This window comes from Nyctereutes procyonoides, unplaced genomic scaffold, assembly GCF_905146905.1.
Source record: "Nyctereutes procyonoides isolate TBG_1078 unplaced genomic scaffold, NYPRO_anot_genome, whole genome shotgun sequence".
NCBI lineage: Eukaryota > Metazoa > Chordata > Mammalia > Carnivora > Canidae > Nyctereutes > Nyctereutes procyonoides.
The window spans coordinates 4,298,416-4,312,873 of record NW_026575052.1 but is presented as its reverse complement, the minus strand read 5'-3'; the positions used below and the strand labels follow the sequence as shown (position 1 = coordinate 4,312,873).

At 66.1% G+C, this 14,458-nt stretch overlaps 2 protein-coding genes across 13 annotated transcripts in view; one reads left to right on the top strand and one right to left on the bottom strand.

The window, feature by feature from the left end:
* Positions 1 to 1,039: 1,039 nt before the first annotated feature.
* MFAP2 (microfibril associated protein 2) lies at positions 1,040 to 7,539 on the top strand. 5 transcript variants are annotated; one of them, XM_055332310.1, is made up of 9 exons: positions 1,040 to 1,062; positions 4,203 to 4,278; positions 5,247 to 5,336; positions 5,539 to 5,565; positions 5,646 to 5,732; positions 5,843 to 5,887; positions 6,516 to 6,603; positions 6,792 to 6,865; positions 7,054 to 7,539. In XM_055332310.1, the coding sequence occupies exons 2-9, from the start codon at positions 4,242 to 4,244 to the stop codon at positions 7,155 to 7,157; spliced, it is 552 nt and encodes a 183-aa protein (XP_055188285.1). In that variant the 5' UTR covers positions 1,040 to 1,062; positions 4,203 to 4,241; the 3' UTR covers positions 7,158 to 7,539. The 5 variants fall into 5 exon arrangements, with proteins under 5 accessions (XP_055188285.1, XP_055188281.1, XP_055188283.1 ...); XM_055332306.1 differs by lacking the exon at positions 1,040 to 1,062 and adding an exon at positions 1,982 to 2,079; XM_055332308.1 differs by lacking the exon at positions 1,040 to 1,062 and adding an exon at positions 2,583 to 3,053.
* A 352-nt stretch (positions 7,540 to 7,891) lies between these two features.
* Positions 7,892 to 14,458, bottom strand: part of CROCC (ciliary rootlet coiled-coil, rootletin) — a 40,964-nt gene continuing 34,397 nt past the window's right edge. For 6 of the 8 annotated variants that reach the window (XM_055332249.1, XM_055332252.1, XM_055332250.1 and 3 more), the window contains 8 exons: positions 14,196 to 14,359; positions 12,634 to 12,849; positions 11,566 to 11,790; positions 10,993 to 11,142; positions 10,488 to 10,688; positions 10,146 to 10,277; positions 9,232 to 9,411; positions 7,892 to 8,505 (listed from right to left, as the gene is read on the bottom strand). In XM_055332249.1, coding sequence (XP_055188224.1) covers positions 8,419 to 8,505; positions 9,232 to 9,411; positions 10,146 to 10,277; positions 10,488 to 10,688; positions 10,993 to 11,142; positions 11,566 to 11,790; positions 12,634 to 12,849; positions 14,196 to 14,359 — 1,355 coding nt within the window. In that variant the 3' untranslated portion in view covers positions 7,892 to 8,418. Of the gene's footprint in view, positions 8,506 to 9,231; positions 9,412 to 9,950; positions 10,278 to 10,487; positions 10,689 to 10,992; positions 11,143 to 11,565; positions 11,791 to 12,633; positions 12,850 to 14,195; positions 14,360 to 14,458 lie in introns of those variants that run through there. The other 2 variants (XM_055332251.1, XR_008665314.1) reach the window with 2 other exon arrangements.

Below are 14,458 nucleotides of genomic sequence, written 5' to 3'. Positions count from 1 at the left end.
GACCTCATTACAGAAAGCCTGGGTGCCCCACCTGGCTCCCCTGGTGGGAGGGAGCTCCGTAAATGTGGAGTCAAACTGAGAAGGTGGGGTGTTGGGTGTGAAAAAGCAGCTTCCGATAAGGGGCGCAGCCGTAGACCCGCACTGGGCACAGAGGCACCGGGCAGCCCAGTTCGGGGTGGTTGGGGCTGGTCGGGGGGAGGCTGGAGTTCCCCGGAGGCCTGGCTTCGAGGCCCTCCTGTCCCCTTAGCCGATTCAGTCACTCGGGTTTTGGGCACAGGTGCTAGCGCGACAGACAACAGATGGGATGGCCTCTGCCGTGTGTGAGCGGCCAGCAGGGAAGGAGCAAATCTCCAGGGTCGCGGGGAGAAGAGTGTCTGCACCCACTACACCCTCCCCAAAGAGCTGCCGCCCCCTGCTCAGGTCCTCAGGGTCAGGGGAGGGGCTCAAAGCCCCAGAGAGGATCTGGGGGCCTGGCCCCAGGAGTGGGAAGCTGTGGGGCTCCGTTGCCCCCTCTGTGGAGTGCAGGGGACAGCGTGACTGCCAGGTGCACCCTCCTCCCCTAGTGGAGTAAGAACCTAGAAAGCGCAGGGAGGGCGCCAGGTAGCCAGACTCTGCTCTTGGGCGGCAGACCCCGGGGAGGCCCGGCTGGTATCCATTCCTTCCTTCATTCGTTCATCCCTTTGACACACCAGCACCAGGGAACAGATGATGCATGGGACTTACGGAGTTTCGGCCTAATAGGAATCGGAGTTCAAGGGACAGGCAGTTGTGGGGTGCGTGACTGGGGGAAGGGAGATCCCCGGGCTCCCCGGCCCAGGCAGGAGCCCACACCCCAGCCAGCCAGCCTCTCCCGGGAGAACTGAGCGCACGTTCATCGTTCCATTGACGTTTACTGAACGGCTGCTCCGAGCCTGGCACTGGGCCTAATGAGCCTAAACGGGGGATGAGCAAAAACAGACTCGTTTGCTGTCTCCACTCAGACCGCAAGCTCGCGGGCTCACGTGGGAGAGGAGCCGGATTCAAACGGTCGGTTGGTCGCACACGCAGGCCAACAGGACAGCTGTGAGCAGCGGAGCAGAAGGGCCTGGGGCGCCGGGAGAAAGGGAAGGAGGGAGGCTTGGTCTTTAACCCCAAGGAGGGGGCCGGCGCCCCAAGGGGGCCAGCAGGAAGGAGCAGCCAGGCGCTGAGGGGAGGAAGGGGTTCAGTGAGAGTGCCCAAAGGCCCTTGGGCTGTGGGGAGCCCCAAGCCAGACCCAGATGAAGGGCAGGGTCCTGGGGGGCAGGGTGGGGGGGCACGGGCAGCCTTAGCTTCCTTCCCCTGGGAACCCAGCAAAAGGCCTTATGGAGGAAGGGGCCAGTGGCCGAGGTGGGCCCCAGAGGGCAGGGCCCCGTGAGGGGCTATTACACAGGCCCCGCGGGAGCTCACGTGGCTTACACTGCAGAGGGGGCTGTGCACGGGCTCCAGAAACATCTGGAAGCAGGATCGGCGGCTGGGTGCTGGGCTGGACGCAGGGCGAGCGAGGGAGGTGACCTGAGCCATGGACGGCGCTGCCCTTGCCCAGGGCGGCCTCCTGGACACGTGTCCTGCTCGAGGCCTTGCTGCCCTTGGGACATACTTGGGGGCCTGTGGTCCAGGGGCTGAGGGCAGTGCTGGTTCTGGAAGCCAGGCCCCCCCTGGAGCTGGCCGGGGAGGGAGGCTGTCCCGGGGCCAGAGGGGACAGAGCCGAGCGGGCCCCTTAGGAGCCTCGGGCTTCTCCTCCGCGCAATGGGGTGGCCCGTCCTGCACAACCCACCTCCCCGCAGACCGCAGCCCAGACGCGGCGGGGGGCGGCCGGGCGTTGTGGGGCCCGCGGTCCGCGCGGGGGGCGGGGCCGGGGCGCCTCCCCCAGGGCCTCTCCCAGGGCCTCCCCCGGCGGCGGCGGCGGCGGCGGCGGCGGCGGCGGGCGGGGCGCGCGTTAGGACCCAGCGGCTCCGGGGCTGGAGGGCGGGCGCCGGCCCGTCGGGGGCCCGGAGGGGGGCTCGGCGCGGGCGGAGGGGCGGCTCCGGGCGCACTCGGCGGGCGGCGCAGGGACCCGACCAGGTAGGCGCGGGCCGGGCGGCGGGTGCGGGGGCGGGGTGCGGGGGCGGTGCGGGGGCGGGCGGCGGGGGCCCGGGGTGCAGGGGGGCCCGGGTGCGGGGTGGGGGGGGCCCGGGTGCGGGGTGCGGGCTCCGCGGCCCGGGCGGGGACCCTCCTGGCCCCGGGCCGTCCGAGCAGATGCTGGGGGGCACCTGGGGGGCCGGGGGTCGTTGGAGGGGGCCCGAGTTTGGGGGAGCCAGAGGAGGGGGCGGCGGGGCGGCGGCCGGAGCGGAGACAAAGGGACCCCGGGACCGGGAGGGCGCGGGAGGGCGCGGGGAGCCGAGCGAGCCGGCTGATGCCTCCCAGCTGCGCGGCCACATCTGGTCCCCCCCCCCCCCCCCCACCCCCCCCCCGGCCTCCGCGGGCAGCCTGGGCTCCTAGGCACCCCCCCCCCCGCCCCCATCCCTGCATCGCCTGCGGTGGGATCCCGGCCCGCCGGAGGGGGTAGGCCGGGGAGGCGCCGCCAAATCCCACGTCTAGACGGCCTTGGAGATGTGACCCGACGCCCCCCGCGGCTCCGGTCATGACTCCCGCACTCCTGCCCCTGGGGGCCCCTCTCCCGGTGGGCCTGGGTCCGGGTGCCAGACCTCCTGGGGAAAACGCCATGCAGGGGGCCGGGAGGCCTAGGAGGGGTTTGGGGGGCACACGGCCCCCGCCCCACTTCTTAAGGCCCCTTAGGCCCCAACTCAGGGCCTGCTCCCGAGTGATGACAGGTCCAGCTGGCCTGGCTGCCACCAGCCCCGGGGGACGAGGACGGGATACGGAGGCTTTGTGGGGAGTTGCAAGGAAAGAGCTCCGGGTCCTTCCGTCCCTCCTGCCAGGAGAAGGCCAAGGGTTTTCAGAATGTGGGGAACCAGATGTCCCCTGCCTCTGGGGCAGCTTGAGTCGTGGGGCTCATCTCCACCCCACCCCACCCACCTCAGTAAGGAAGGGAGGAGGTGAGTGGAGGAGCCAGGCCGGGGTCCCCAAAGGCTGTGGACTGGGAGGGAGGAGGGAGAGGGACGGATGCCCACAGGCCCACGTCCCTTCGCCTTCCCCCTAGACGCCGGCAGCAGCGGCCAGTTGGGCGGTTGGGTCTGGGTTCGCTGCCTAGTTGGGCGCAGAGCTCCCTTCGCCGCGGTGGGAGGGGCCCTCCTGGACGGCTGAGCCCTGGACGCTCGCCCGGACTCCCGGCAAAGGATGACAGTCTTGAGACTGCCTCCCACTGGGCTGGGACAGCGCACGGGGACCCGCAGAGCCTGCCAAGCCCACTGCGCGGCCAAAGACGGCAGTTCTTGGACTTCAGGGGCCTGGTGAAGGCTGCGGACCACTGGGCCCTCCCCGCAGAATGACCCGCTCAGCGCTTGTCAGGCAGAGTTGGGGGGCTCAGGAGCCCCGGGCCGGGTGACATCACAGTCCCTCCAGCGCTGCCCTTCTAGGATCCAGAGCAGCTCTCCTCAGACTCCACCCTAAGTGTTTCCTGCTGCTCCAGACAAATAGACCTTAGTCTCGTGAGTCTGTGATGGAGGCAGCCAGGTCTTAGGAGCCCGGAGGCCTGGCAGGAGAGGAATCTTCTGGGGGTGGGAGCCCTGCCCAGGCCTGGCTGCCCTTCGGGCCCCGGGGCCCATGCATGCATGCGGTTTCCTGCAGAGCAAGACACTCAGGGCCCGGGGGCTAATTGGGAACAGGTGGTGGGTTTGGCAGCCGCGAGGCCGCCGTGATGGTGGCAGAGCGGGGTCCTGAGGATGGGCCTGGGTCAGGGGTCCATGCAGTCAGTGCATGACACCCCAGGAGGCGCTGCTTCAGGAGGGCCTGGCTGTGGGCGAGGGGAGCAGAGTCAAGGCTAGTGGGGAGCCAGAAACACCCCCTTGGTGAGCAGGGCAGGCTGAGTTCTGTCCGTTTGCAAGGCTGGAGGCCTTGTTCCGCAGGACCTGAACGCCCGCTGGGCCACAGGGGACAGCAGATGTCCCTCCGAAGTAGCCCCTGCTGCGCCCCGCCGGCCCCCTGGCTTCTATTCTGGGGCCTCCTTCTCCGGGCTGGATGCGGGGGAGCAGAGGTGGGCTCGGCGTCCCCACCGGAGCCGCAGCTTGCCCCTCCTCTTCCTCCAGCTGTCCTGACACCAGCCCAGACGGCCTCACCCCGGAGCCATGAGAGCTGCCTACCTCTTCCTGCTGTTCCTGCCTGGTGAGTGGCTCCTGTTCCTGCCTGGGGGGCTCCCGGGTGTGGCTGGAGGGCAGCTGGGCCCAACCTTTATTGTGCCCTGGGGCCAGAGCTCAGCTCCCCGGGTTCCTGGGCCACAGACTGGACTGGCCAAGCCCTCCCAGCCCCTGACCCCAGGCCTCCGCAGCAGCAGCAGCAGCAGCAGCAGCAGCAGCAGCAGCAGCCAGGGCGGGGCTCTGGAGAGTGGGTGCACACCCGGGCACTGGGAGCCCCTGCTCTTCCTCCCTGCCGGGAGCCCAAGTGTAGGAGGGAGAGGCACAGGGCAGGGAGTCTGTAGGTCTGGGTCCTAGACCCGGTTGGGAACCAGCCACCCTACACAACCTTGACCGGGGACTGATCCCTCTCCGTCAAATGAGGAGTTGCCCGTGGGGGTGAAGGGCCGGCTGGGTCTAATGTGTCATGTGACAGCTCCTTGCCGGGTTCCTACTATGTGCCAGGCCCTGGGCCAGCCCCCGGGGAGATGCATCCCTGCTCTCGGGCTGCTACATCAGGTGCATGTGATAAATGTCAGCGTGTCGTGCTAGGATGGAAAGAAACTAGGGAGGGGGTGGAGAGGGTGGTTGGGCCAGGGAGGGCCTCTTGGCGGGACTGACTTTTTAGTTGAGACGTGAAGGAAGAGAAGTTAACGAACATTACGGGCCTAGGGAAAGTTGAGGGCAAAGGCCCTGGGGCAGACAGGAGTGTGCTGAGTTCCAGGAATAGCCAGGACGCTAGCATGGGGGTGACAGGCCAGCAAAGGTCAGCGGGGTGACACAGATGCAGGGAATGTGAGGGCCTTTACCGTCGAGGAAGGAGTTCAGGTCCCTTGGATTTGAGAATCTGGTTGTAGAATCTCCGGGTCTCGTGGGTGGCCCTTGGGACCTCTGCGTCTCCTCCCCAGAAGTGCCCCGGGGCCCCCGCAGGGCACCCCATCATGCTTTGCCTCCTCACAGCTGGCCTGCTAGCTCAGGGCCAATACGACCTCGACCCACTGCCTCCGTTCCCGGACCACGTCCAGTACACCCACTACAGTGACCAGATAGGTAAGGGCCTCGCCCTGCGCGGGTCTCCCCACGCCCCGCCGCGTCAAGGCCTGCCCCCCCCCCGTTTACATGACCAGCCGGGGCCCGGGGGTTAGGGCGGTGGGAGTCGGGGTGGTCTTGGGCTTCGCCCCGACCTCCTTGGCCCCTTGGGACTGAGAGCTCGCCTGCCCCCCGACGGCTCCGTATCCGTCTTTGTTCGCAGACAACCCGGACTACTATGATTATCAAGGTAAAGGGCTGGGGCGGGAGGTGGGCAGCTGGGGGCTGGGGTGGAGAGGATGGAGTGGACCCCCTATCGTCCCGTCTCAGAGGTGACTCCTCGGCCCCCCGCGGAGCAGTTCCAGTTCCAGTCCCAGCAGCAAGTCCCACAGGAAGTCATCCCGGCCCCCACCGTAGGTAGGCAGCCGGCTCCTGTCCACCCCGGGAGCGGGGCCCCGCCAGGGCGGGACAGGTGCCCGGAACGGACCCCTCTCAGTGATCTCTGCCTGCCCCTCTCCCAACACCAGCGCCTGGAAGCGTGGAGACAGAGCCCACGGAGCCTGGGCCTCTGGGTAAGAGCTCCCCCGACAGCTGGAGAAAACGGGGGCACGGGCCCAGAAATCGGGGTCGCGTGGGTGCAGCGCTCTTGGGACAGAGACAGCCGGGCCTTTTGTTTTTGCTGGGTGGCTGTAGGGTCAGGGGCTTGCAGACCTGCCCCTGCTTTAGGCCAGCAACCCCATGGCCCCCCAGGCAGCTCTGGGGGACCCCTTCCTCCTGGGCTTGGCTGTGGGCTCAGGAAGGGCCCTTTACCCCCAGACACTGGGAAGGGGAAAGGAGATGCTGGGCTTCCTGCCTGCCAGCCAGCAGGACTGGGTGGTGCCCACGGCAGGTGACACAAAGGGAACCAGCAGCCCAGGCTAGCTGAGCTGCCCCAGGAGCCCGAGAGCCAGACTGAGGGCTGCTCTCACCGCGAGCTCAGTGCTCGGGGGTGCTCTGGTGAGCGTGCCCAGCCCTGCACATGCCCACGTGGCAGGGGTGGCAGTGGGTTGTCATCAGTTACCAATATGTGCTTCCGAGTGCAGTTGCGAGTCCGTGCACGTATATACCGTGTAAAAGCGGGCAGCTCGGGAGGACCAACAAGTCGGTGGGTGACCTGGGTGCCACCCACCAGCCCCGCATCTGATCCCGCCTGTCACGCAGACTGCCGCGAGGAGCAGTACCCCTGCACCCGCCTCTACTCCATCCACAAGCCCTGCAAGCAGTGTCTCAATGAGGTCTGCTTCTACAGGTGAGCAGGGGTGGGGTGGGGGACGGGGTGCAGGGCGGCGGCCAGCCCAGGTGGGCTTTAGGGACGCGGGAATCCTGAAATGGAACCCCACCCTGGTCGAGCCCAGATGTAGGGGGCGGGATGTGTGGGCTCCCCCTGTGGGGCTGGGTGAGGTTGGGGTGACACCACCATTCCCTCTGCACCCCCAGCCTCCGCCGCGTGTACGTGGTAAACAAGGAGATCTGTGTCCGCACAGTCTGTGCTCACGAGGAGCTCCTCCGAGGTAGGAGGGCCTGCACCCCGAGACCCCTCCCCGCTCCCCACCCCCTCAGCATCCCTTCCCCTGCCCACCTGGTCCTGCACTCCCTCCTGGCCCCTTAGCCTCAGAACATTCCCAGTCCCAGGGCTAAGAAGGGGGCTGATTCTCCATCACCTCCCCCACCCTGACCCCACTCCTTGCCCCCACCACAGCTGACCTGTGTCGGGACAAGTTCTCCAAATGTGGCGTGATGGCCAGCAGCGGCCTGTGCCAGTCTGTGGCGGCCTCCTGTGCCAGAAGCTGCGGGGGCTGCTAGGGCGGAGCTGGCACCCCAAGCCCTGGGCCTTTCTCGGACCCGGGGCCCTCAGGCCCTGCCTGACCTGGTGCTTTTCTCCCCGGCCTGACATTCCTTTTATTCTGTAAGAAGTTAGTGGACTATGGCCCTGCGGGGTTGGTCTCGGGCCCCTCTCCCAGCCTGCGGCCACCCCGGGGCCCAAGGGGGGCTCCCCACTGCCCAGGGCTCCTCACCCCCCGATGAGGGGCATCCGGGCCTCTGATGTGCCTTCTCCGTCCCCCTGCCCCCAGCCCCTCCAGGTAGGCTGTGCCCCTCACACCCCAGTTGGTCCGCTAGGACTTCGTACAGCTCCCGGGCATAGACCACCCTTGTTTTATACAAAATTAAAATGGTTTTTACAAAAGATTCGGTCATTTTTCGGGCAGGAGCCAGAGCGGTGGCCAGCAGCCTCCCACTACCACCTGTCCTCACCCAGAGGCTGCCTGGCCCCCTGGGGAGAAGGGACCACTCAGGTGACCTGTGGTCTTGCCTCTGCGGTCCCGATCCTGAGCAGTTCGGGTCACAGTCCCATCTGTTACCCAGGGACCTCCCTGTGCCAACATCCCGGGAGGCGGGGAATGCCAGGGCCCTCCATGAGCCGCCCCCTCCCCCTGCGCGCCCCCGGCCTCCCACCCGGTCCCGTCCCTCCTGGCCCAGGCCCCACTGTCTCCCTGCTGCCGCATCTCTCAGGCACAGGAGTACAGGAGGGACCCAAGTAGCAGGACACGTCTGTACAAACCGTTTTTAGAAAATGAGGTCTCCTTGCTACAAAAAACACAACCGTTCTGAACAGTTAACACTGTAAAAAGGTATAAAAATACAAGGACTCTGGACTCTGAGGAATTTCCTGACAAACACGCTGAACTAAGGCGGAGAGAGCTCTGGAAAGCCAGGGGCGGGCCTGGGTCTCTGCCTCCCAGGCTCCCCCGCCTTCCCGGGAGCCCATGCTCCAGGCCAACCAGAGGCAGGGGGGTCCAGGAGACCCCCGGCTTCGGCTCAGCCACTCGGGAGGCTCATCCCCGGGAGGGACCAGACCAAAGCGGGGCCCACGGATGACGTGAGAAGCTGCTGCTGGAGTCCCTGGCCCTCGGCCCTGCCACCCGGCCCCTCCCCACCCCCGGCCGAGCTCCGGTGTCCGAGCTCCGGTGGCCGGGACAGGCCAGGGCCTGGGTGGGCCGAGCGAGAGGGGGCTGCCGTCCTGCCCTGGCCGCAGCCGTCTCCAGGATGCCAGCGAGGAAGGGGCTCACTGCCCCGCGGGGCCGGACGCGGGGGGGAAGGACACTGAGGTCCTCCGGAGCTCCTGGTGCAACTGCCCCTTCAGTGTGGACACCTGGAGGAGAGAGAGAAGGTGGGGCCGCGGCCCAGGCCCCCAGCCTGGTGTCGGAGAAGGGGGATGGCTGCCGCTGGGGCCCCACAAGGGACCCCATCCTGCCTGTCCCAGGAAAAAACGGACTTCATGAAGCACCAGGGTGCTTCCTTCCCCTCCCGTGCGTCCCACGGGGCAGCTGGCTGTCTTCTGGCCATTCCTCCCATCTCTTCAGGGGGCCCCCGGTCCCCACACTCATCGTTAGGCCTGCTGCTAGTCCGACGGGGGACCCGTGACCCAGGGCTGGCCTACCCGTGCACAGGTCAGGTCAGGGACGGGTGGGAAGGGGAGTGGGATCCACACTGGCCAGTACGGGTCCTCCCCAGCCCCTGTGCTGTTGCTCCCAGGAAAAAGGCCCCCTTTCCTCTAGATAACCCAGGCTGGGGCCCGCTCAGGCCACCTGCAGTGCTCAGGGGACAGCCACGAGGACAGCAGAGCCACGCCAAGGGGACTGAGTCCCAGTGACAACACCGGAGCCCCAGCATTAGGCCACAACCGACACGAGCATGGGTGCACCAGGCCCCTTGGGTCATGGGTGCCGCTGAGGGCTCCTACCAGGGCTCGAGCCTGGCCCTCTGCACCCGCCCCCCGGACCCCACACACTTCCACCCCAGCCTGGCTTCCTGAGGGAACGTCCTGCTGCTTCTGCTGCGTCCTGGGGAGGGGCCCGAGCACAGCCCGGCCGAGTACCTGCTCCTCCAGCCCGCGCACCCGCTGCCGGTGGGCCCGCTCCCGCGCCTCCAGGGTGCGCTCCGTCCGCACCTGGGCACTGCGCAGGCGCTCCACCTCCTGCTGCAGCTCCAGCTGCCGCTGCTCGTCCGCCTCCAGCCGGCCTGGGCTCTGGTCCTGCTCCAGTGCCACCACCTGGGCCTGCAGGAGGGGCGGCTTGTCGGGGGTCGGCCCTACGTGTGTGCGCAGGCACGTGTGTGCAAGGGGATGTCAGGCACCTCCCAGGAGCCTCAAGGCCCCTCAAGACAAAGTCCGTGCAGGCAGGAGATGCAGCAGAGATCCTTGTCTGTCTCCCCTGTTCCTGGCCCACCTGGTCTGTGGATCCTGGGTCGGGGGACCTAGTGAGCCCCACTGACAGGCATGCACACGCATGCACACACATGCACACACACGCACAGGGATACAGTCCAACAGAGACCGGCCCCCACACACACACAGGCACAAAAGCAAGCATGTCAATACTTACCGTGTTCACACGGATACATGCGTATGTGCAAAAGCCCAACACTACACACACCTACATATATGAAGACATCTGTACAGAGAGACACACACATAAAACATATTCCTAATACTTAGGTTTGCCACATCCGTGTACAAGGTTCATGCTACATGCACAAGAATACTCCCCGGCACACTCACGCCTCTACATGTCCACACACACACCCACACAGGCTCACATGCTAAGGGGCATCTTCGCTCCACGCTGGGGAGGACCCCTCCCTCTGGGACCTGGCTCTGGGCTGCCCCCTCCAAGGGTCCGACTTGTGGGTTATGAAGGCTGAGGACCCTGGGCTGCTGAGCACTCAGGCCGAGGGCGGGGGCAGGGGGTGGGGTCCGGGGCTAGGGAGAGAGAGGGTGGCCAGGGGCTGGACCTCCAGCAGCTGGATCTGCCTCTGGGCCTCAGCCAGCTCCAGCTCGGCCCCTGTGAGTGTGCGGTCCAGGCGGCCCCTCTCCGCATTCAGCCGCACCGTGTCCTCGTGGCTGCGAAGCTTCTCCCGCTCCACCTGGGCGGGGACAGCAGGAGGGCATCAGGGTGCCCGAAGAGAGGGGGGGCTCAGAGAGGGCTCAGAGAGGGCTCAGAGAGGGGTGGCAGCTTTGAGACGGCAAGACCAGGGACCGGGGGCACCCGAGGCCCCCAGACCCTGCAGACACAGGGCCGAGAGCAGGGCTAGGACCCAGAGGAAGGGAGGGGAGGGCCCCGAGGCGCAGCCCACCTTGTCCAGCATCCTCTTGAGGGCCACCCGGTCCTTCTCCAGCCGCAGCGCTGACCGCTCCACCTCCCGCTTCTCGGCCTCCCGCTGGGCGAGGGCGCCCTGCAGGCTGTCCAGGCGCTCCTGCAGCAGCCGCCGCTCGTCCCGCAGCTTCTGGACCGTGTGCAGGGCCGCAGCCTCACCCTCCTGGCGCTGCCGCAGCACCTGCAGAAGCCAGGGAGCCCCTAACGCCGCCGCCGGGCCTCGGAGTGCGCCCTTGAAGCGTGGCCACGGTGATGCCGGCCTCGGCTCGGCAGGGCGGCTGTGAGGCCCACGCCAGACAACATCACCCGAGGCCACCTCTCCGGGCCTCAGCTTCTCCATCCCTGTAACTGGGCTGTGGGATGAACGGATAATGCTTCCCCACAGGAGGCTGGGCCTGGGGTTGGGATAAGGTTGGGTAAGGAAGGTCCCACTCCACCTGAGGGCCTCAGCGTCCTGGGGACAGAGGGGCCCCCCCGGCCCTCACCTCCTGGAGCTGTTGCAGCTGGCCCTCTGCCTCCGCCCGCTGCAGCTCCAGGTCCGCCAGCTCGCCCCGCATCGTCTGCACCTGCTCACCCAGGGAGCTGCTCTGCTTCCGAGCCTCAGACAATGCCTGCCGGGCGGCCTCCAGCCGTTCCTGGGGGACAGGGGCTGATGGGGTCAGGAGGGAGCGAAGGCTCCCCTCTACTCTGTACCTCCAGGTCAGGGTCACAGCCCACAAAACAGCTCAAAGACCTTATCTGGAGGGCAAGGAAGACGGTGGGCCTGGCCCACTGACCTTCAACATGTGGGGACCCCCTCCCAGACACCAACTCTGCCCACAACCCTGCCTCTGGGTCCCTCTAAGCCTCTACGAGTAGGCTGATTCTTACTGCCCCCCCCACAAGTCTCCTATTGGCAGATGCTTTTATTGGGCCCACCCCCCTCAAAGCCTCCCTACCGGGCTCCCTAGGGTGCCCGATGGCCCCGCTGCCTGGCTCCCTATCAGGGCCCCTCCAGGCCTGCCCTCGGGGGCTGACTCTCAGGGCCCACTCCCAGCCAGGCCCCAGAACCCCCATACCTGGAGCACTTGGCGGTCATGTTCACAGGCGGTGAGGGCCTTCTGCAGGTGCAGGTTCTTGTCCTGGCTGCTGGTAAGGCTGGCGCTATTCTGGGCCAGGGCTTCTGTAAGGCCCTGCACCTTGTCCCGCAGGAGCCCCTCGCTCTCCTCCACCTTGACCAGGGCCCCGCTCAGCCGTTCCACTGTCAGCTGCAGGGTCCCTGCCTTCACCTCACTGTCCGCCACCTGGCAGGGAGACACGCAGGATGGTAAAGTGGCTCTGCTCCCGCCACGGCCTCCAGCAGGGAGGTCGAGCCCAAGCCCAGCTCCTCCCACCTCATCCCTGATGCTCACTGTTCCCATGTGCTCCCACTGACTCAGCCCACTGCATCCTGGGCCCTGTCCCACTGCTAGTTAACTACCCTCACGGGGAGTGCCACCCACCTGGTTGCCTCAGACCCCACGGCCTTCTCCCTGTCCTCATTCCCCTCTCCTCCCTGCTATGGAGGAGAGAGTAACCACACAACCTGGAAATGTTCTGCTTTTGCCCTTGGTGGCTGACCATGCAGGGCTAGCAGAGCCACTGAACATTCTAGTTAAAGCTGAGCTTCCGGGGATCCCTGGGTGACTCAGCGGTTTAGTGCCTGCCTTTGGCCCGGGGCGTGATCCCGGAGACCTGGGATCGAGTCCCACATCAGGCTCCCTGCATGGAGCCTGCTTCTCCCTCTGCCTGTGTCTCTGTCTCTCTGTGTCTCTCATGAATAAATAAAATCTCTAAAAAAATAAGTAAATAAAGCTGAGCTTCCTGGCAGCCAAGGCAAAAAGGGGCATGAGTGAAATCTACATTTCTAACTTGTCCCACAGGCTTCCTGTGAGCACAGGTTCTGTTAGAGTCCTGAACTCTAATTTTGTCTGTGTCTCTTATTAGGTATGTGATCTTGGGTGATGGCGTCACCTCTGAGCCTCTGTCGTCCATGAAAGGAGGAGGGTGCTTGCCCCGCAGGGTTGTTGGGAGTATGACGTAGTCCCCATAAAGCACTTAGCACTGGGCTCCAGATGAGAAGCCCGCAGATGGTACTGGGGACCCACCTGCCTCTGCAGGGAGGCCACCCGGTCCTGGAGGGCTTGGGCCTGGGCCTCGCGGTCACTCAGGCCCAGGCGGCTGCGCTGCAGCTCCCCCTCGAGCGAGCGTCGCTGCAGCTCAAGCTTGATGGTGCGGCCCTCGGAGGCGTCCAGCACCTCCTTCAGGCGGCGCTTGTCGTTCTCCAGCCTTCCCTCGTTGGCCTTCATCTTGCTGATCTTCTCCTGTGGTTGTGGAGGGATCAGCCCCTGCTGCCCGGCCACCCTCCACCCCCTACTCCCCCTTAGGACCCTCAGCCTTGAGGTGGCCGGTCCAACCACTCCCTGGGTGCCCGGTGCCCAGCCTGTGACCCTCTTGAGGCCTCAGACTCCCGCTGTGTTCGGAGGATGGGCTGACCCGAGAATCCCAGAGCACGTTCTGGTTTTGGCTGGGTCTAACAGGCTTTGGGACCCAGGATCCTCTCCTCCTGCTCTGGGGCCCAGTTTCACATCGGTATAGTGGGAGACTGCCCTGGCCCAGGGGTACTAGGTGTTCACAGAGCCCTGGGGGTGGGGGGAGGGCCAGAATGCAGATTCCAGGGCTCCCCTTCTGTCGCGTCTCTCTCCAGAGGCGGGTCCAGAAGCTGGTTGTGTGACCTGAGCTGAGCTGCATGGGAGCCTGGGCTCTACCTGGTTTTGGGGGCTGATGTTCTTCCTCCCTCACAGGGGGTCAGACAGCAAAGGAAGCTTGAGGAGTGGGGAGAGGACAGGAAGACAGACTGGGGCCCCTCCACTCCCGCCACCGTCCTCTTACATTGAGGACAACCCTTCCCCAGGTCTGGCCCCTCTGCCGCCGTGCTCAGCCCCAACACTGCCATGTCTGGGTCTGGCAGCCCCACTCTGGCCCCTGCCCAGCTTTGTTCCTGGCCTCCTCCCGCGGCCCCTGCGGCTGGGCCCGAGGCCAGAGCTGGAACCACAGACATAACAATCCAGCTCAAACTTGACCTGGAGCCAGAGGCAGGGGGTGGGCTATGGGGGCGATGCTGGAGGGCCAGGGAGGAAGGGGGGAGGGAGCGGGGGATCTGAGGCCGTGAGAAAGGCTGTCAGTCCCCCAGGTGGACTGTCACCACCAGGGCCAAGGTGTCCTGTCCCAGATACACACACACGCACAGATGTCCCCCAAACACACAGAGAACCCCCAGAGCGCTGCTCGTGCAGAGACCAAGGAAACTGAGGAAACTGAGGTCCCCTGAACACATGTTAAGACCATCCGTGCATCGTCTCTGGGGGACCATCGCGGTGCTCCCCTCATACAGAGGAGGAAAACGAGCAGCAGGCCCAGGACTGCACCTGGGCTCTTTCCCATCAGGCTCACAAGCCCAGGCTTTTCCTTCTACAGCCTGGTGACCTCAGGGAGGGACAAGAGGGTGGATTCTGAATGTGCTTCTGGACAGTCACACGCTGGCGGTCGCTTTGGTGGGTGCGGCACCCAGGCAGACGGCAACAGAGATGCACACAGTAGGACTCACAGCAGCCGCTGGGGCACACGCGGACAGCCCCTGCCCTCGCCGTGGCCCGCGGCTCCCGCCTACCTGGCTGGCCCGCAGCTCACTCTCCGTGGCCTGCAGGCTCCTCTCCAGGGTGGCCACCTGGTCCAGGGCGGCCCGGCGCTCCCGCTCGCTACGCCGTACGCTCTCCTCCTGCAGCGCCAGCTGGGCCTGGGCCCCGCTCAGCCGCGCATCCACACCACGCCGGGCTGCAGCACCCCAGCCCCGTCAGGCCTGGCCAGGCGCAGCCTCAAGACCCGAACCAGGGTGCCCGGCCTGCCCTCCACCCACCACAGGGCCCTTGAGGG